General features: G+C 55.0%; 3 protein-coding genes across 28 annotated transcripts in view; 1 reads left to right on the top strand and 2 right to left on the bottom strand.

The window, feature by feature from the left end:
* PC (pyruvate carboxylase) overlaps window positions 1-7998 on the top strand; it is a 68156-nt gene extending 60158 nt beyond the window's left edge. For all 9 annotated transcript variants that reach the window (XM_028501066.2, XM_028501064.2, XM_028501063.2 and 6 more), the window contains 11 exons: window positions 3041-3185; window positions 3554-3643; window positions 3734-3955; window positions 4468-4624; window positions 5205-5445; window positions 5555-5804; window positions 6030-6274; window positions 6360-6539; window positions 6618-6866; window positions 7141-7281; window positions 7361-7998. In XM_028501066.2, coding sequence (XP_028356867.1) covers window positions 3041-3185; window positions 3554-3643; window positions 3734-3955; window positions 4468-4624; window positions 5205-5445; window positions 5555-5804; window positions 6030-6274; window positions 6360-6539; window positions 6618-6866; window positions 7141-7281; window positions 7361-7609 — 2169 coding nt within the window. In that variant the 3' untranslated portion in view covers window positions 7610-7998. The remainder of the gene's footprint in view (window positions 1-3040; window positions 3186-3553; window positions 3644-3733; window positions 3956-4467; window positions 4625-5204; window positions 5446-5554; window positions 5805-6029; window positions 6275-6359; window positions 6540-6617; window positions 6867-7140; window positions 7282-7360) is intronic.
* RCE1 (Ras converting CAAX endopeptidase 1) lies at window positions 89-13146 on the bottom strand. Of its 18 annotated transcripts, none has more exons than XM_055091491.1 (9): window positions 12833-13146; window positions 12581-12683; window positions 12403-12486; window positions 12053-12131; window positions 11353-11520; window positions 11155-11226; window positions 10823-10885; window positions 2027-2113; window positions 89-448 (listed from the first exon to the last, which is right to left on the bottom strand). In XM_055091491.1, exons 1-9 carry the CDS (start codon window positions 13015-13017, stop codon window positions 93-95), a joined length of 1197 nt encoding a protein of 398 aa, XP_054947466.1. In that variant the 5' UTR covers window positions 13018-13146; the 3' UTR covers window positions 89-92. The 18 variants fall into 18 exon arrangements, with proteins under 18 accessions (XP_054947466.1, XP_054947465.1, XP_054947462.1 ...); XM_055091490.1 differs by having other exon boundaries at window positions 12403-12482; window positions 12833-13120; XM_055091487.1 differs by having other exon boundaries at window positions 12581-13120.
* Window positions 13147-13181: 35 nt separating this feature from the next.
* Window positions 13182-20651, bottom strand: part of TOP6BL (TOP6B like initiator of meiotic double strand breaks) — a 99926-nt gene continuing 92456 nt past the window's right edge. The window contains exons 14-16 of the mRNA XM_055091496.1: window positions 17377-17452; window positions 13413-13579; window positions 13182-13313 (exon numbers count right to left, since the gene is read on the bottom strand). Of these exons, the coding sequence (XP_054947471.1) occupies window positions 13248-13313; window positions 13413-13579; window positions 17377-17452 (309 nt within the window). The 3' untranslated portion in view covers window positions 13182-13247. The remainder of the gene's footprint in view (window positions 13314-13412; window positions 13580-17376; window positions 17453-20651) is intronic.

The raw sequence follows: 20651 nt of genomic DNA, 5'->3' as shown, positions 1-20651 counted from the left end.
CCACAGGCAGGGCCGGGTGCAAACCCGCACTGTTGCTGGGACCCTTGCATTCAGACACACGCTGAAGGTCATAACCGTTCTGCATCGCCAAGTCACGTGGAGGGTCCCCAACAGGCACGGGCCCTGCGGGGGGAGGGGAGGGTTTGGGGCGATGCCCCCCCCCCGTTCCCCCAGGCAGGGCTCCCGCGGGGTGGGGCCCGAGAGGGCTCGGCCTTGGGTCTGGCGCCGTGCTCCGCCCCCGCTGCCGGCCCCTCCCTCCTCCTTCCCGGGCTCCCCGCCCTGCCTGGTGCGCTCCTGAGCCAACCGGTCTCCGCCTCCGGCCCAATTGGTCTGCGCGGCGCGGTTCCCAGCAGGCCGGCGGTGGCACGCTGTTTGAAGCTGTGCGTCAGTGGTCCTGGCTGTGCCGGCAGCCCCTCCGTCCAGCTTCTGCCTCTACCGGGCCATTTCCCTGGAAGAGTGGCCCGGGACAAGCTCGGCTTAGACGGCTCAGCTGAGAAGGGGCTCTCGGAGTGTGTGTGTTAGTGGTGGGCGGGGTGGGGGGGGGGGCGTGAGTTCCCTGCTTTCTACCTCCGAGTTCCGGGGCTTGGGTGGGAGACCTGAGGGCTGGGAACCAGGTCGGGCACTCTGGTCTTTCCTCGTGGCTGCCCAGATGGGAAACAAGGCAAGTCACCACCTCCCCCAAGTATTTCCTGGTCCTCAGGCTACTCAGATCCTTTCCCTTCCCTCAGGGAAACAGACGGAACTCTAATCCTGCCTGGTACACCAGGTAACCTTGGGCAAGTTTTTTAACCACGGAGACAATTTTCTTATCTAGGCCAAAGAGTATTAATTTTATGTGCTTCATAGGGCTGAGAGGAGAAGAAATGAAGCAGCCTGTGAGGGGCTGAGCCACCTGGCCACTGGAAGCCATTCTTACGTTGCCACTCCCCCAGCCTCGGCTGTTGCATTTGTAAAATGAAGGCACTGGATCCTAGCCCAGGTCAACTCTTGCTCAGTGGCATTAGATATCCCCTCGTTCCTCGTCTCCCCATCAAAAATGTTTTCATTCACTCTAAACGACGTGTTCACTGGCATCCATTGTGTGCCACTCTGTGCAGGGAGTTGGGGTACATCAGGAACCAGATGGGCCGGGTTGCTATCCTCATGGAGTACAGATGGGATGACAGAGCCTCCGAAAATTACAGAGGGGGAGGGGTCTACAAAAGGGACATGGAGGATGGGACGGGGAGGCTTCTTAGGCTCCTTCCCACCCCTAGGTGGCTCTAGGTTCTTCAGATGGTTTAACTGGTTTCTTCATCTCAAATGCCATGCCTTGGCGCAGGCGAAATGTCCCCATCTCTTTAAGAGGAGCATTGACTAGTCTCAGGGGAGACAGGCAAACTGGTCACACCAGACAGGCACGAGGCAATGTCGGCTGGGCCCCACTCCGCAGTGGCTGCCAGTGGGATGCTGGCTGGGGAGGCACCATTCCCATTCCGGGCCTCCAGGTGATAGGAGCCCTGGGGGAACAGGTAGAATCTCTCACAGTAGCAACAGGGCCCAGCAGCTCATGATGGGCCTGGAGTCCCTACCGAAGGTGCCAACAGAGATCACGAATGGGTGACACATGAAGCTGCCTTCGCTGAAGTAACAGCCAGGCTGTAGCCATATGGTCATAGGCACACGTTCACTGGAATCCCTTCCACTTGCAGTCATGGGGCATCTCTCACAGCGCTGGCTCCCAGGCCCCCATGTGGCCTCTAGGTTGGACTTTACCCTGCCCTAGCGTCATTCTGTCACCCAGCTGTTTAACGAGCAGAACTGGGGGCCCTTGTGCACAAAGCACATGGGCACCGGTCCCTCGGACAGCACCCATGCTCCCAGGCACGTGAGGGAGACAGACAAGCAAAAGATGATGAGGCTGAGGGAGGAACTTTCCAACAGCTGATCCCATGGAGTCCTAGAAAGGGAGCATCCGGCTCCACCGTGAGGGTGGGGGATGAGGACAAAGACGGTCTTCGAGTTCAGACTTCCAGGAAGAGCTTACCAGGCAGGTGTGGAGGTGTGAGAGCACAAGGCAGGATTGGTGTGGCTGGAGGTGGCCATGATGAGGAAGGCCGGCAGAAGGCATGGCCTGGGGACGGGGGTCACAAGAGTCTGGAGGTGGCTGTGGTAGAGTCGTCGGGCTCGACCAGTGGCACTGGAGTGGGGGGTGAGGGTGATTTTCGCGGAGGTTTTGGTAACTGGGTAGATGGTGAGACACCCAGCAGAAGGCAGAGGACGGGGTGAGAGAAGCTGATTTTGGACCTGATGAGCTTGTGTGAGGGACACACAAGGACAGGTGCCCAGGAGGCATTTCCACTTTGGGTCTGGAGCTGGAGGCCCAGGACAAGGCCACCCAGAGAGAGTGTGCTGTGTGGGAAGAGGCCCAGTGACAGCCCTGAGAACTCCATCCTGCAGGGGTGGGAGGAGCCCCCAGTGGGGACCAGGGAGGAGAAGGAGGGGAGCAAGATGTCTTGGAAGCCCAGGGAGAGAACATCCCGGTGGGAGCTGTTAGCAGGAGAAGGCTGGGAAGGTGCCCCCTTAACTGGAAGGAGGGGCCGTAGGGAGACTATCAGGGCATGGCCGTGTGCTGTGTGTGGCAGGGAGGGTGCTGGAGGCGGGAGCCTCTTTGAAGAGGTGCAGCTAGCAGGGCCAGAAGGGGGCTGCTTTATGCCGCACCGCTGTGGGAAAGGCCGAATCCATCTTCGAGGCTGTGGGATGGGAGGAGGTGCTTATTTCCAGATCCCTGAGGAAGGAGGAGGTGGGGCTCCGCACATGCTCCAGGGCAAGCAAGGAGGGCAGGACGGGCTCAGGCTCCTCGCAGCTTAGGGGACTCTGCCAGAACGGGGGTGGGTCTGGTGAGGAGACGGGGGAACGCCACTCCACAGGGAGGCTTGAACCTCAGCAAGGTGCCCTGGGGAACTTGGGCAGCTGTGCTAGCCTAGGGTGGCACTTTTAGCCTCTCCTGTCCCTGTCTGTGCTGCACGGTGACACCCTCCCACCCGCCTCTGTCCTGCAGACCAACATCCCCTTCCTGCAGAATGTGCTCAACAACCAGCAGTTCCTGGCAGGCACCGTGGACACCCAGTTCATCGATGAGAACCCAGAGCTATTCCAGCTGCGGCCTGCACAGAACCGGGCCCAGAAGCTGCTGCACTACCTTGGTCCGGCCCCGAGACTGCCCTTCTCTCCTCGCCCAGATGCCTTGCTTCTGGCCCCCTGCCCAGAGAGCTTCCTAGCAGCCCCTGCCTCTGTCCTCAATCTGATCCTGCACCTTCTTCCTTTGCTTCACCCTCCCACCCGGCCCACCTTCCTTGCTCCTGATCTTAGAGGCCCCCTTTCCCATCCATGTGGCCGTCACTAGGTCCCCACTGCCTGGACCCAGGAGGCCCTGGCTTTGGAGAGGACAGGGGCCAGCTGGAAGACCAGGGATCCTGGAGGAATCCCCCCATCCCCGAGCCCAGCGACTCTCTCTGCCCTCAACTCAGGCTCTGCCCAGCCTGCCCCGACCCACTGCCTACTCTCTCCCCAGGACACGTCATGGTGAACGGCCCAACCACCCCGATCCCCGTCAAGGCCAGCCCCAGCCCCACGGACCCTATTGTCCCTGTGGTGCCCATAGGTAGGTGAGATTCGTTCTGCCACCTCATAGGGGAGACAAAGAGGAGGCTGCCCCCTGCAGGATGGGTGCTAACGCCCCAGTCTGCCCTAGGCCTGCCCCCGGCTGGTTTCAGAGACATCCTGCTGCGGGAGGGTCCCGAGGGCTTTGCTCGAGCGGTGAGGAACCACCAGGGGCTGCTGCTGATGGACACGACCTTCAGGGACGCCCACCAGTCACTGCTGGCCACGCGTGTGCGAACCCACGATCTCAAAAAGATCTCCCCCTATGTTGCCCACAACTTCAGCCAACTCTTCAGCATAGAGAACTGGGGAGGTAGGCTGGAGGAGGGATGGGATGGCATGTGGGACGGTGCATGGAAGGGATGTGGTATCCACAGTACAGGCAGGCCACTCGGGCTCTCCAGGAATAGCTAGAGATGTTAACACTGAGGGAACGAGTGAGAACTAAACAAGGCACGGCATTCGTGTGTTTAGCAAATAGTGACTGGTGCCCATTCTAGCCAGTTCCGGTGCTGGGCATGAGATCGCAGAGCTGAGACCCAGGCAGCTCAGGGTCAGAGAGGAGATGCCTGCCTGTTAATTATAGCACAGAGAATAGGGGGTGAGGGCTGTGAAAGCGGATGCAGAGAGGACACAGTAAACCTGAGCTGTCCCGAGAGATCAGCAAAGGAAGAAGTCTGCAGGGATGGTGGCTGGGACGCGAGGGATGCTGAAGATGAGCAGGGCCTGGTGTTAGGGCCACAGGCTCAGGCTGCAGAGCTTCAGGGCGGGGTGGGGTCCCCAGGACATTTCGGGGTTGACCTGGGCCTCTTGGTCCCTGTGCAGGAGCCACGTTTGATGTTGCGATGCGCTTCCTGTACGAGTGCCCTTGGCGGCGGCTGCAGGAGCTCCGGGAGCTCGTCCCCAATATCCCATTCCAGATGCTGCTGCGGGGGGCCAATGCCGTGGGCTACACCAACTACCCCGACAATGTGGTTTTCAAGTGAGCCTGGGGTGGGGTGGGCAGACACTGCACGATGTGGCCCAGCAGGTGCCAGGCCACAAATGCAAAGGCCTGCGCTCCCCACAGAGGGCTTGAAACCAAGTCTCTCGGTAGCTGTACCCAGCAAGGGCTGCAAGTTACAGTCAGAGAACTGGGAGGGCTTCCAGTGGAGGCCCCAGGAGGGCAGGTGACTTGGCCCAGGCCACGTGGTATAGAGCTGGGGCTGAAACCCAGGCCTCACGGTCTCCCTCAGCCTGCCATTCCTTTGCCAAGCAGAATCCCCAGCAGATTCTTCGCACTTGGGCAGACTGAGCTGCACTGCATGCGACTAGCACAGGACAGCTCCGCTCCTTGCCGGACGCTGCTGGGGCGACCCTGCCCAGCCCAGGCTGCCCTGGAGAGGCCTTGTCCACACTATGGACATACTGTGGTGCCCCCTGGCTCTGTGGGTGCCACGCCCCCTGCCAGACCCGACCCTCAGATCTTATTCCCCAGGGGCTGCAAGTGGGCCAGGAGGCAGAAAAGGATGTGCTGCAGGGAGTGGGGTGGCGCTAACCCCTGAGCTCTCCTGCCCACTCAGGTTCTGTGAGGTGGCCAAGGAGAATGGCATGGATGTCTTCCGGGTCTTTGACTCCCTCAACTACCTGCCCAACCTGCTGCTGGGCATGGAGGCGGCGGGCAGTGCCGGTGGTGTGGTGGAGGCCGCCATCTCCTACACGGGTGACGTGGCCGACCCCAGCCGTACCAAATACTCGCTGCAGTACTACATGGGCTTGGCTGAAGAGCTGGTGCGAGCTGGCACCCACATCCTGTGCATCAAGGTGCCTGGGCCCAGCCCACCCCCAGGAGTCTCCCCACCATGTCCCTCATCCCCCCCATGTCACGCCCCCTCCTCACCGTCTTTCTCTTTCTCCTCCCCTCTTCCCTCAGGACATGGCAGGGCTGCTGAAGCCAATGGCCTGCACCATGCTGGTCACCTCCCTCCGAGACCGCTTCCCTGACCTCCCACTGCACATCCACACCCACGACACATCAGGGGCGGGCGTGGCAGCCATGCTGGCCTGTGCCCACGCTGGCGCTGATGTGGTAGACGTGGCAGCTGACTCCATGTCTGGAATGACTTCACAGCCCAGCATGGGGGCCCTGGTGGCCTGTACCCGAGGGACTCCCCTGGACACAGGTAGGAACAGCAGCAGCCCAAGGCCATTCCCCTCTCAGAGCTGCAGCCCTCGCCAGTCCCAGCAGAGCTGGGCACATCCTAGAATCCAGATGCTCCGGCCTGGCCTGGTCTTGCCTTCCGTCAGCCACGTCTGCGATGTGGCCTGACCTGGCCCTGGGGTCCTGGGAGGAGCATCTGGAAGCTCAGCACATTTCCAAGCCCTCTCCGCCTCTGGCCTCCCTGCAGGGGTGCCCCTGGACCGAGTGTTTGACTACAGTGAGTACTGGGAGGGGGCCCGGGGACTGTATGCAGCCTTTGACTGCACGGCCACCATGAAGTCTGGCAACTCTGATGTGTATGAGAATGAGATCCCAGGGGGCCAGTACACCAACCTGCACTTCCAAGCATACAGCATGGGGCTCGGCTCCAAGTTCAAGGAGGTCAAGAAGGCCTATGTGGAGGCCAACCAGATGCTGGGCGACCTCATCAAGGTGAGCCAGGCCCAGTGCTCTTACCCCTGCCTCTGGGCCTCTATACGGTGCCTGGCACCCTAACCCAGGGATCCCCCCTCCTCAGGTAACCCCCTCCTCCAAGATCGTGGGGGACCTGGCCCAGTTTATGGTGCAGAACGGGCTGAGCCGGGCAGAGGCCGAAGCTCAGGCAGAAGAGCTGTCCTTCCCCCGCTCAGTGGTGGAGTTCCTGCAGGGGTACATTGGCATCCCCCACGGGGGGTTCCCTGAGCCCCTTCGCTCCAAGGTAAGGAAGGCCCAGCACAATGTGGTGCGGCGGAGGGGAGTCCAGAAATCAGGCCTGACCCTCTGCTTTGCACCCCAGGTGCTAAAGGACCTGCCAAGGGTGGAGGGACGGCCCGGAGCCTCCCTCCCTCCCCTGGATCTGCAGGCGCTGGAGAAGGAGCTGACAGAACGGCATGGGGAGGAGGTGACCCCGGAGGATGTACTCTCAGCGGCCATGTACCCCGACGTCTTTGCCCACTTCAAGGACTTCACTGCCACCTTCGGCCCCCTTGACAGCCTCAATACCCGCCTCTTCCTGCAGGGACCCAAAATTGCAGAGGAGTTTGAGGTCAGTGGCTCTGGCACCCATGTGCACTCCACCCCAGCACTCCTGCTATCCCTAAGGACCCCAGCACATCTAGAGTGCCAGGCTTTGGCTTGGCCGTCACCGGGCCTCGTGAGCTGTGGGTTCACAAAGTACCCTTAAGAGACCAGGGAGCTAGGCCTTTACAAGTGAGGAGCTGAGACCCAGGGCGGGGGGACTTGCCTGGGATTGGGTCAGGGGGCTGCCCTCCCCCCACCTGCCCCCGCCCCAGCTCTGAGCCTCTACACCCTCCCTGCAGGTGGAGCTGGAGCGAGGCAAGACGCTGCACATCAAAGCCCTGGCCGTAAGTGACCTGAACCGGGCCGGCCAGAGGCAGGTCTTCTTCGAGCTCAATGGACAGCTGCGATCCATTCTGGTCAAGGATACTCAGGCCATGAAGGTACAGCCGCCCCCCAGGGCCAGCCAGGCGGTGGGGATGGGCAGGGCCCGGTGTCTCACGTCCTCTCCCCTGTCTGCAGGAGATGCACTTCCACCCCAAGGCCCTGAAGGATGTGAAGGGCCAGATTGGGGCACCCATGCCTGGAAAGGTGATAGACATCAAGGTGGCAGCAGGGGCCAAGGTGACCAAGGGCCAGCCTCTGTGTGTGCTCAGTGCCATGAAGATGGAGACTGTAGTGACTTCGCCCGTGGAGGGCACTGTCCGCAAGGTCCACGTGACTACAGACATGACACTGGAGGGTGACGACCTCATCCTGGAGATTGAGTGATCTTGCCCCAGACTGGCAGCCTGGCCATCCCCACCCCAAGCCTTCAAGATGCTGCGCTGCCAGGGCAGGCCCAGGCCAGCCAGTGCCCGAGGGCAGGAAGGCCGGGCCCTGGAGCTCCTGTCCTCAGTTGTTTGTGGCAGGAGAGACACTGCCTGTGGTGGCCCATGCCTTTCCTCCTGCCCTCTGTCCCTTCCCTGCCTGTGGACAGTTGCTCACATATTCATCCCTTGCCAAATAAGGGTCCCCTCCTTGCTGGAGACTACAGGTGGGGGTGCAGGCAGGCCTGGGACCCAGGGGAGCAGACTTAGGGGCCCTGCCTCCTGCAGGGGAAACCTAAGTCCCAGGTCTGAGAACTTCGCTCAATAAAACTGGCTTTCCCCTTCCCTCCATTCTGGGTCCTGTGCAGCCCACCCCACCCTAGTGCCACACGGCAGAGGGGCAGGGCTGCCTCTTGGACTCCCCCATGGGCAGGGGGCACTCAGTTGTGTCTCCCTCCTAGGAGGGCAGTGAGGATGACAACAGTGGCCCTGGTTTTAAGTCACTACGAAGTGCCTATTGTATACACACCCCAGACAGGCGTAGCCAGTTGTCACTGAGAGCTTGGGCTGGGGAAGGGGTTGTTCCAAGCACTTAACACCCAGTAACACCTAGTAACACTTTCACCCATTTTATAGACACAGAAATGGAGTCATAGGCAGGTTAAATAACTTGTCCAGGACCCGACAGCTAGTTAAGATGCAGAGAGAGTTCAAACCCAGGCTGCTGGTGGACTTGCTTCTCAACTACACTGCTTTATTTTCTAAGCTGGGACCAACCCACCGCCCTATTCAGAACTAGATGCAAACAGACACCACTTTCTAGAGGCAGACGAGACCCTTGGGTGTGGGAACCTCTGGGTGTGGATTTTGGTGGGAGGTTAGGAGCACTGGACTGAGTCCCAGGATCTAATCCTGCCTGACCCCTTACCCCGCAAACAGCCCTCGGGAGAATCCTAATTCTGCCCTGCAGTTCCCTCACCTGCGGGGTGGGACAGAAACCCTGCCCATGTCACTGCACTGCTGCCCACTGCACAGGGCAGGTAAGGATGGTGAGTAAAGAGAAAGGCAGGGGGGCCCTGGGCAGTTCCTGAGCAGGAGCATAAGGAAGAGGAGGGACAGAGCCCAGATCCCCTGACCCTCAGGGGACGAGGCAGGAAGTACATCCCAGCACCCTGCCAGCCGAGTGCTCTCCGGGTACTACACCTAACCTTTGGTGTGGTCCTGGGCCGCCTCCTCTCTCGACTCCCAGATCCCAAATGTACCCTCTAAAACCAGCCTGTGCTCAATTCCTTGGCTTCCCTGACAGCTGCTACACAGACTGGGGGAGAGGAAAGCTCTCCAGCGAGGTAGGTACGGGACTGTCACGATGCCCTTTTAGATCCAGTTATACTTTAGTCACAGCCAACCTGGGGGAGCTGTGGGGAGTGACTGCACAGCGGTTTCCTTTCCTTCGACCACCAGCCTCAGGGAAGGGGACTTGGGACAACCTCCTTGAGTCTGGAATGGGACCTAAAGGGATAACATTAAGAATGTTTAAAAAAAAGCGGAGCGGGGTGGGGTGGGGCGTGTCCTAGGGGCAGCGGAATGAGACTATAAGAACCATTCCAAAAACACGAGGAAGAGCAGGTAAAATACTACCAAGTTCTAGAAAGAACCCTGAGTTACAGTGTTGCTTGGCAGGGTTGCTTATGCTCGCTGGACCTTTGTTCTGGGTTCCTCCAGGGACCAAACAACCGGCACGGTGGCAGAGGTCTGCGGTGGAGAGAACCAAAAAGGCCTCCCAGGTGACTGAACTTCCAGTTTAGACTTACTTCCTCTTGTGTAACGTGAGGCTGGTAGACTTCGGGGAGGTCCTGGCGGAAGGCCCACAGTGGACTCCCCCACCCTCTCAGAGGCTGGAGGCTCCGTCACTGGGGCCAAGGCCCTGGGTTCTACTCTGATCCTGGTAGATAGGCACAGGCCCCAGGATGAGCCGGGCCCACACCTGGTACCTAGTCCCAGGCCCACCTGTGCTAGGACTTGGGGCCTTGCTCAAGGAGAAAGCTGCAGACCCAGGGCAACCACAGGCTCCCACCCTGTCTGGTACTTCAGGGAACTATGCTACCAGGCTCACCTGCCTAGAGGTTAGTGTTCAAGGTAGCCAGGACCAGGTGGGGGGCATATTCCCAAAACCCCAAAGAGACTAATTCCCAAAGGTCCAAGGCCATGTTACCCAAGTTAAATCTCTTTAATATCCCAATACAAAGTCCTGATGCAAAAAGACAATGAGAAAACCCTGGGAAGGTGGGGGGAGGGTTTTTGTAAATTCCACCCCCGAGCAGCTTTTCAGAGGCAGGGGGGGACAGAGCAGCTCAGAGAAGCAACAGTCCAAAGTGAGGAAGGGCGTGCACGGCTCCTGGGACCCGCCCCTTGTCCCCTCACTCCCGGCTGCTCCTCCACCCCCTTTCAAGAGGGGCCACATCCTTTGGATGTCTACTTCTTTCTCTTGGTCCCTGGGATTCAACTAGCTCTGGCTTCAATCCCCTACAAAAATTCCTGAGTTCTCGGGGACCCCAGCCAGCTCCTCCCCTGCAGTACCCCGTGATGGGGAGGGGCTGGGAAGCCCATGAGAGTTCATAGGAGTGTGTACAGGAGCGTGGGTCAGGAGCACAGGGGAGCCTCTGAGTCCCCTGTCCGCTCCAAAAGCACACAAAGGGGAAGGCTGCCGTAGAGCTTAGGGTCCGTGAGGGGCTGGAGCAGAAGCAGGAAGAGTCCCACACCCAGGGCATAGCCTGCCAGCAGGGGCCACCTCTGCGGATGCTCCAGGGCCGCACATACGGCAGGAAAGCCCATGTAATTGCAGAAGGAGTGGCAGAGAACCGGCCCAATCAGGTGTCCTGGGGAGGGGAGACAGAGTAGCTCATGGAGCAGCCCCACCACCTCCCCGGGCCCTTCCAGGGCTAAGACCCTCATCCCCTGAAACAGGAGATCACTGCCCCACCCATCCACCCACACACCACAGCCTCTGCTTCCTGCCAGCTCTCAAACCACACCAGGCCGAGGGCCCTGGCTCAGCCTGTCTCAAGGACTGCAGTAGAAGAAACTTGTCGCTCCTAGAACAAACACAGATTCCCATTCTCCCACCCACTCCTGTGGGCCCTTGAGCCCCAGGGGACCCGAGAGACTGATGACCAACCTGTGCGAATGAAGAGGAAAGCAGTGTAGGCACCGAAGACAGCTGTGTAGGAGAACTGGAACGCTGGAGACGGGGAGGCCTCGAGTGACCACACCTGCATGCCCTTCCTGCCCCAGCACTGCACACCCATCAGCCAGAGACATCCCCTTCCCCTGGGGGCAGTGGCTGCCTGCCCCACTACCTAGACTGTTCTTTACACCCCAACTCCCATGGTCAGCGGCCCCTCCAATACTATCGCCCTCTGTTCCCCATTCCTCCTCCAGAGCGACTTATCAGGGACACCCGCGCACACCCAACCCAGGCCTGCCCGAGGCAAGCTCTCTAGGACTCACCTGCAGACAAGAAGATGCTCCCCACACTGCTCTGGCGGAAACGAAGCTGCTCAAAAATGTGGTGAAAATGGGCTGAGGAAGATGAGAACCACATCACGTTCCTCCCAGCCTGCCCTATAGGCCCTGCCCTTGCCCCAAACCCCATTCTTGGTTCCCATGCCAGGAACATCTCAGCAGGACCAGGTTGGACAAACTCACCAACTCCAAAGAAAAGTGGGCAGGTGAACACAGCAGGGCCGAGGCCTGTGCACGGTGCTAACATGGGCAGCATGCAGGCCCGGAACACCAGCTCCTCTGTCAGGGGGGCGATCACTTGGTTCCGCAGCCAGCGCATGTCCGTGAGGCAGCGGGCCCAGGAGCGAGGGGCTAGGGAGGGGATTCGGGACAAGCGATGAGTGACTAGCTATTGAACAAAATGACCCTAGAGGCCCCAAGGGCCCCTCTGCCACAACCTCCCCCTGGCCAAACTCAGGTTAGGTATAAATACTTGTGAGAACAGGAAAGGGTCAAAGTTTCTTTATCGGACCTAGTATAAAACAGTGTCTCAAGGGGACCAAAAGGGAAGGCATTCGTAGCTGAGGCAAGGTGTCCTGATTGTAAACGCTGGAAACATCAGAACTTGCCCCAAACCAGCTCTAGTTTGGGAAACCAAAGGTTAAGGGAAGTAACGGACAATGCTGTCTTGTCCACAACAAGTACTGCCTGGGGTCCCTACAGGCATCACTGGACATCAGGAACTAACTCTTAGAGACCGCCGGATATGTGCTCCCACTTTACTGACGAGGAAACAGAACATCTCATGTCTCATGTCCAGGACCCACCATAAGCGCACTGATCCCCTTACCTCATTGTCCTGGACTGCCTGTGCCTACTTTTTTCCTTGGCCCTGAGGACTCACCTAGGACAACCTTCAACCCATCTGCCAGGTCACAGGGGCAATCCATAGAGAGCTGCATCAGTGGGCCCAGGAAAAGGATCTGGGGGCAGAAAAACAGGAGCGATCAAAGGAAAGGTTCAAACCATAATCCACTGCCCTTGCCCAGACACGGCTTCATGAGACTTCAAGCTTCCTGTTCTCTGCCAGGATTTCCCACAGATGCATACCCGAGGGCCCTGAGCCATCTCACAATTCTTGTCTCCCATCAGTCAAAAGCTGGATACAATCAGGATTAGAAAACAAGGCCACGGAAAGAGGCGTCACGCTAATAACAAAGAGCAGAGAAGGAAAAATAAAGCAAGAGCACTCACCATGGTCAGCAGCAGGGGCAGCAGCGCTGCTGGAAAAATGCCCTCCAGCCTGAATCCCATCAGAGTGAGCAGGGATGTGCCTGGCTGAGCCACAGGAAAGGGGGCATCAGTCTTGCTTCCTCCCCCAATGAGCCCTGAGACCTCTCGCCCGCTGCCCTCTGCCCCGCCTCCTTCGCACCTGGATGCCTGTAAGTTCCCTCCAGAGTAGCACGCAGAGGGGCGAGAGACTTGACACTACCAGGACACTGGTGAAGCGCCGCTTGATGACGGCGGGATGGTCCCTATGAAGGAGGCAGTAAGTTCCAGGGGCCCACAGCCATCTCCTGACAGCGCGACCCCACCCTCTGTTCGCCCAAGCTCCGCCCACAGCCCCGCCTCGTGGAGGCGCGGGTTCCGGCCGCGCGGGCGCGCGCGCGCGCAGCCCCCGCACCTGGGCAGCTCGCTCTTCCAGACGTAGAGGCTGCCCACATAGGAGCAGGCGAGGCTGAGACAAGAGAACACGGACACCCAGCAGCACAAACTGGGGCCTGGACCGCCCAGAGCCGCCGACTCGGGCTGCCGCTCCGGCCGCGACACCGACAGCAGGCGAAGCCCATCCCCGCCCAGCGCCGCCATCGCGCCCGGACCCGCGGCGCGCCCCAGTGACGCGGTCCCGCCGCTGCCAGGCCCGCTCCGGCCGGAAGCGTGGTGACGTCATCCGGCGGCGCGGGCTCCAGCCCCGCCCCCGACTCCTCCCTGACACTGAAGCAGAAGCTGCGCGCGCAGAGTAGGTTTATTGAACTACAGACGGCATGCGGCCCCGGCAGCGGCGGGGCCGACGTGGAGGCGGCGGGAGGGGGCCCGGTTCAGGACGCAGAACCGGGACTCAGCCACTCGGACAGATTGGAGATTTCCTGCAGCCACAGCGCGTCCTGCGGGAGGAAAGGGGGCCCGGGGTGAGGACGCCTCGGCAGCGGCCGGGTCCCCGCCCTCCCGCCGCGCCCTCCCCTGCGTGGCCTTAGCCCGGTTACCTCCAGGCCGCTCCTGGGAGTCAGGGGAGCCGCGGTGGGTTCCGCGCGGCCCAAGGCGGCCTCTGACGGGTTCAGGGCCCGAGGGGAGCGGAAAGCCCGCGTCTCTTCCACTCCTTGGCAAAGGCTACCTCTTTTGAGACTCTTCTTTTCTACTTGCCCGCTGGTCCCTAGGAGAAAACAAGCCCGCTCATCTTACTCCCGTGTCCTGTGCTAGGACGACCCTTGGGGGAAACCTGGGAGAAAGGGAGGAGCTGGAGTCCGGCTCTCTTAGCCCTCCCACCTCAGGACCCTTTCATCTGGTCCTGTTCGGATCAAAACCCGGCAGTTCCGGGTCTTCAGGGTCAGGCTGAGGCTGCACAATGGCTTCGGGGTCTCCCTGTAGCCACTGAGCTGGGCCTGGGAAGAGACATCTGGGATTGAACCAAGCCCTCACTTGGGGCTTGCGCCCACTTGGTCACTTCACACAGATTCCTCGTGGAGTATGCACCATCCAGCTCCTCCCTCTCTGCCAAGCTGTGATTCCCCTGCCAGAAAGCCGGCTTCACCTCTCTCCCCCTTTGTTGCTCACGCTGCATTAGGCAGTGCACACTTAAAGTAAGTTTGGATCTATAGGTTCTTCCTGAGCACGTCCTGGGAATGTAGATCAATGAGCTGTTCCCTGGGTGAAGCTCACCGATGCTAGGAACGATGCAGAAGTGTGTACAAAGTCCAGGGGTAAAACAGAAGCTGTTAAGCATCTCTGTAAGTGAAAAATGGTTTCCTTGAGGAGATGTCTGAGATGGGTTTTGAAGGATGAAGAGTAATACACCGGAGTGACAAGGCAGAGGAAAGGATTAACAGGCTGAAAGGGTTAAGCAAACACCCAAAGGCATTAAACAGTATCCCACACAAAATGCAAAGTGGGGGTCCAAGGAGATGAATCTGAATGGGTTAGTGGGAATCAGAGAAGGCTAAGAAATTGATTTTTATCTGTAGGAAATAGGAAGTGAAGAGTTTTTAAACACTAGAGATATATTGTTAATTTTGTATTTCAGAACAATCATTCGTCAAAGGTGTGGCTTAGAGTCAACTTAGAAGAGGGAAGACCTCAAGAGCCCAGAAGAAGTGAAGGCAGCGGATGGAGGAGTCAGAAGTATTCATAAGGCCAAATCGACAAGCCTTGGTGGTAGACTGGATATGAAACATTAGAATGGGGGGCATCTCAAACGAATCTCAGGTTTCAGATGTGAAAAACTGGATAGGTTTTGCTGTTAATCATGACAGAGACTGAAGAAAGAAGAGTTGATCTTGGGTGTGTGTGCAGAGGGCAAGATATCAGGAGAAAGGAAACTGAGGTACCAGTGGGACCGCCATATGGAGCAGCCTAGTGAGCAGATAAATCTCCCACCTAACACTCAGGAGAGACCTGGAATGGTCACACCAGCTGAGGAGTCTTCTGCCCAGAGGCAGGGGTCAACGCCTGGGATGGAAGAGAGCAGCTAGGGAGGGAGTGCAGTATGAGCACTGTTTGGGGGTGGCCAGAGGAAGCTAGTCGAAGAGAGAAGGTAAGAGATGGGGAGAACCTGGTGAGTCATAGTCTCACAGTGCCAAGCTCTGCAAATAGTCCAGGTGTGATAAAGATAAATGCACAATCATCAATTTGGTAATTAAGAGGGCTTCCCAAACAAGAGACTTTGCAGTTCAGAGGCCACAGGGAAAGCAAGTGGTGCCCTGGGTTAGGGAGAGAATGAAAGAAAGGGAAACAGTGTAGCTTGCTTTTTTGAGAACCTTGATTGAGATGTGATGGAGAGAGATAGGTGGGAGAAGTTCAAGATCATGGGAGATATCCTTTTGAAGATGGACCTCCTGAGGGAAAGGAACTCAGAAAAGAAGTTGAAGGTGCAGAAATGATAACGTGCTACCAAGAAAGCAGTAAGGATAATGCCACCTCTGAGCCTGGAGGGGGTGAGTCCCTATGCTGATAAGGTTCTGGCAGTGGGGGGAGTACAAACTGGGTGAGTTTACTGAAAAAAGAGATTAGTGAAGTAGGAGGCTAAATCAGGAGGACGAGGCTTGGTAGTTTTTTAAAAGAATGGAGTGGCCACTGAGGAGAAGGCCAGGAAGACAATGGAAAGATTGACAGGGCTTCCCTGGTGGCGCAGTGGTTGGGAGTCCGCCTGCCGACGCAGGGGACACGGGTTCGTGCCCCGGTCCGGGAAGATCCCACATGCCGCGGAGCGGCTGGGCCCGTGAACAGGGCTCCCCTGGTGGCGCAGTGGTTGGGAGTCCGCCTGCCGACGCAGGGGACACGGGTTCGTGCCCCGGTCCGGGAAGATCCCACATGCCGCGGAGCGGCTGGGCCCGTGAGCCATGGCCACTGAGCCTGCGCGTCCGGAGCCTGTGCTCCGCAACGGGAGAGGCCACAACAGTGAGAGGCCCGCGTACCGCAAAAAAAAAAAAAAAAAGAATTGACAAACTGAAGGCACCTCAGGGAATGGACCACAGGTGTACAGTGGCATCACACATTTAGTGATTTTCTTCAGTGTAGCTGCCCATGTGGGACTGACGGCAACTAGAATTGCAGCTCTGTAAGGCAGATCAGCTCAAACACTCTTCTAGGGGGTGGTCCACCAGATCATAAACACCTAGATTTTAAGGCTTATGTTGCATTGTAGAGAAAGCATGGGCTTTAGAGGCAGCAGGAGTTCAGATCCTCCTCCTGCTAAGTGCTCTATCCGATCTGTGAACCTGGGTTGTCTCTTGTGAGAGGGGGCCAATGCTACCCACCCCAAAGGGTCACTGTGAAAGTGGTCACTGGAAGAGCCTAGCATCTCCCTGGGTCCACAGAAGGTGCTGAATTAAATGTTAATTTTTTTCTTCTAAGGAAAGTACTTATTCTCTTGTCTTTTCACTACATAAATACTGAATCGTATGTGGTGAATACTGAATTGTGCTATATGATACGATTCCATTCTTCTAAATCTCCGAATCTATAGATTCTTGGCTTTGTACCAGCCTTCGCTGCAGGGTTCTTTTCAGGAGGAACAGCCCCCACATTTAAAATACAGTTTAATTGACAGAATGATTCAGAAACACATCTTAGGCCTAAGCACAGACGCCATGCAGTATGTTGTAGCTGTTACCCTGGAAAGAGGAATTTTACCAGCAAAGCACAGTGCTGAAAGCAGTCCCCAAATTCCCTCAAGCCCAGGCATTGTCTGGTCTGACAGTGCATCCCCACCAGCCTGGCTCTGTTAGAGACAGACCAGAGCCAGACTGCCTGGGTTTGAATTCTGGCTCTGTCGTTTACTAGCTGTGTGACCTCAGCTAAGTTTATTGACATCCCTGGGCCTCTGTTTCCTCATCTGTAAAATGAGGATAATAATAGTACCATAGTATTGTTTTGAGAATTAAGAGCGTTAATACACTTTCAAATCTCGGACTAGTGCCTGGCACCTGCACCATACCAGTTCAAGCACCAGTGGCTATGATTATTTTCAGACATACACACCTGCTACTGCAGGCCCTGAAGGCTGTTTAAGTGTTGGAGGGAGGGGAAAAGACAATGTAATCACCGTCACATTACACACACTGACACCTACCCATAACATTTATCAAGGTTGAGGTGGTGTCTGCATCCAGGAGCAGACTCCGGAGCCCCAAACACAGTAGTAGCCAAAACCAAGGACAGCCACAGTAGCAACACTATAATGATGAAAACATGAAGGAACCAACTGACGTCAGGGCCCTGCCCCATCATGTGCAGCTATCTAACTGCACAAACTGTGAGAAATTTCTAGTCCTATCATACCAGCTTTTGGAAGGGAATGCCTCCTGCTGCCCCAGAATACCCAGAGTGGTGGTGGGAGCCAGCCAAATCCCAGAAGAACGTTGCTGTGGTGTAAGGTGCTGTCTGACAGTTTGAAGTCACATCTTTTACTTCCCAGCTTTGATCCAGGGCTCACCTGAAAAGCCGAAACCTCACCTGCAAGGAGCTCCAGGCTGCTGTTCTCATGTGCATCCTCTGTGCTCTGCTCTGCATTATTTTTCTCTGGGAGCAGCTGCTTAAAAAATTAGAAGTCCTAAGTGAGTTTTGCAGAAGCGTGAACAGGCCCCAGTGAGATCACGTGCCTGGTGGCTTTGTTGACCTCACAGGGCTTTCCTCCTTCACCTGGAACCCCATCTTACTTCCTCCTGGCTCATGTGAACCCCCTGCCCAGCCCCCAACTTTCAAGACTTCCTTCTTCTTTTGGAGCCTTTGCAGTTCACGCCAGCCATTCCGGGCATTTCCTAGCTTTTCTGAACTCCAGTCACTCATGTACTGTCTGCTCCATTCCTTGGGCTCTTAAGTATGCATTGCATGCCCCTTTTCATCAATTTATGTATTTATGTCCATTTTCTACACCTTAAATTCCTTGTAAGGTTCACCGTGCCTGTATCTCTTTTACAGCTAGCATAGTGCCTTGCACAGGGTAAGTGCTCAACAAATGACTGACTGAGGTCAAACATGGGAAGCCACAGGGCCCATTTTGTAGTCTTGTGTAGCCTTTCAAAGCCCTGCTATTTGGTTGAATTTGGACAGAGAAACAAAGGTCAGAACCCAATCCTCCCAGCTCCTTGTTTTTCAATACAAGTATATAAAAATAGATACCTCTTCATCAAAATTAAAAACTTTTGTGCTTCAAGGGACACTTGAAAGTGAAAAGTCAACCCACAAGAATGGGAGAAAATATTTGGAAATCATATCTGATAAGGGACTTGTATCCAGAATAAAGAACTCAATAGTTCAACTTTAAAATAACAACCCAATAAAAAAATAGATTTGACAAAGAATTTGAATAGACATTTCTCCAAAGAAGAGATATAAATGGCCAATAAGCACATGAAAAGATGCTCAACATCATTATCCATTAGGGATATGCAAATCAAAGCCACTATGAGATACCACTTTATACCCACTGGGATGGTAGTAATAATAATAGATAATAACAACTGTGGATGAGGATGTGGAAAAATTGGAACCATTACACAGTGCTGGTGGGAAAGTAAAATAATGCAGCCAGTTTGGAAAACAGTTTGAGTTACCATATGACCCAGCAATTCTGCCCCTAGCTATACACCAAAGAGAATTACAAACATATGTCCACACACACAAAAATGTTTACATCAGCATTATTCATAATAGCCAGAAAGTGGAAATAACATGTCTATCAACTGATGGATGGATTAAAAAATGTGGTGTATATCCATACAATGGACTATTACTCAACCATAAAAAGGAATGTACTGTTACCTGTTACAACATGGATGAACCTTGAAAACATTATGCTAAGGGAAAGAAGCCAGACACAAAAATCCACTTATTGTAGGATTCCATTTATATGAAATATCCAGTATAGGCAAATCCACTGAGAGGAAAAGTAAATTAGTGGTTGCCAGGGGACAGGAGATAGGAGAATTGGGACTGACTGCAAATTAGGTACAAGGTTTTTTTCTTTGGCGTGATGGAGATGTTCTGGAATTTACTGATGATGGTTGCAAACCACAGTGAATATACTTAAAACCACCGAATTGTAAATTTACAGTGGTAAATTTTATGGTATGTGAATTATAATTCAATAAAAAATATATTCTATCATATGTTGTTTACCAAGGCAAGTTTCAGTTTCTAAGTAATTATATTCCAAGAAACATAGAAGAGGTAAAGATGGCCCTAAAGGTGTGAAAAAAGAAACAGTATTAGGAAAATTTCCAAACATCTTTTTTCTTCTTTAAGAAAAAGCTTATTCTTTTACTTCACTCCAGCCTAGAAATCTCATGTCATAGACAAACCTTTACCCAAGGAAATACCTACATTCAGATATAAATGTCTGAGTCCTAGGAGAGCCTTGCACACCTCCCATTCTCATCAGGTCCTCCAGATGAGAGAGCCCTATCCTCAGGATAGACCTCCTTGAGTTTAACACTCTATGAGACATTTAATTCTGGTCTACCACCTGCAAAACAATACCTTTCCTTAGGAAGCTGCCTCCATGCTACTGCTCCTGCTTACTCTGGGTTTAAGTTTTTAGTCCCTACACTCAAATGTGACAGTAAGTCCAGGATTACTATCTTGTCTTCATGGCCCACTGTCCTCTGTTCCAACACCAAGGCTTAAAATCTCCACTCCTGGCACGACCTTTCCATGAATATATTCTATAAAACACTAAATATTCTCTCATTTCTTTCATTTCTCCATAAACTATATAATAGCCATAGATGGTTTTATTCAATGTTACTCGAGAGGTCAGCTATTCTACTTTACCTGTTTAGAAATGGAAACTGAGGGACTGGTGCAGAGGTAAAAGAATTGGACCCATCATCATTAATCTTGTAGTTTTTAGCTATAGCCACTGGGTGCCAGTCATGTGCCACTAACAAGTTACTAATCACTAAATGGCCATTATCCGAGGGAAATGGTAATGATCTTGAGTAGAGAAGTATGGGTTTGGTCACTCATCTTCCCTGGGCTTGTGATCCATTCCTATATGGCAAAAATGTTACTAGGCTTTGGATCCAGGAGACCTCATTATAAATCCTAGCCTTGCCATTTACTGACTCTGTGACTCTGGGCAAATTAGAAAAGTTCTCGAACCAGTTTCTTCATCTATAAAATGGGAAATCTACAACCTACCTCAGGATTTTTGTAGAGATTAAAGTGGAAATCTTGGCACAGATTAGGGATTCAATAAATGTTCCTTCCTTCCAAGCCCTATGACTACTGCGTAAGACTAGCCAGCCACCTGCCAAATTTACTGGGCTGTGAATGGCCCTGAGGCTATGGGCCATCACTACAGCAATACAGTGGGGCAAAGGAGGTCAGATCATTTCCTTTTCAGATCTCACTGGGATATCAGAGAGGCCCAAGCAAAAGGACTTCACAGGCTGAAACACTTGTAGATCCCGCCCATATATCTCAGGTCCTATGATAATGCCACATGCCTTACCCTTGACCTATCCCTAGAAATTTGAAGATATAGATGGCTGTAGTGGATTGAATAGTAGCCCCCCAAAAGATATGTCCAAGTCTTAACCACTAGTACCTGTGAATGTGCAAAGGGTCTTTGCAGATGTAATTAAGGATCTCAAGATAAGATCATTGTGGATTTAGAGAGGGTCCTAAATCCAATGACAGGTGTCCTTGTAAGAGAAAGGCAGAGGGAGACTTGAGAGACAAAGGGGAATGGCCATGTGAAGATGGAGGCAGAGATTGTAGTCATG

This window comes from Physeter macrocephalus, chromosome 16 (genome assembly GCF_002837175.3).
Source record: "Physeter macrocephalus isolate SW-GA chromosome 16, ASM283717v5, whole genome shotgun sequence".
Taxonomy (NCBI): domain Eukaryota; kingdom Metazoa; phylum Chordata; class Mammalia; order Artiodactyla; family Physeteridae; genus Physeter; species Physeter macrocephalus.
Note: the sequence above shows the minus strand (reverse complement) of the source record. Positions and strands in the feature narration are given on the sequence as shown.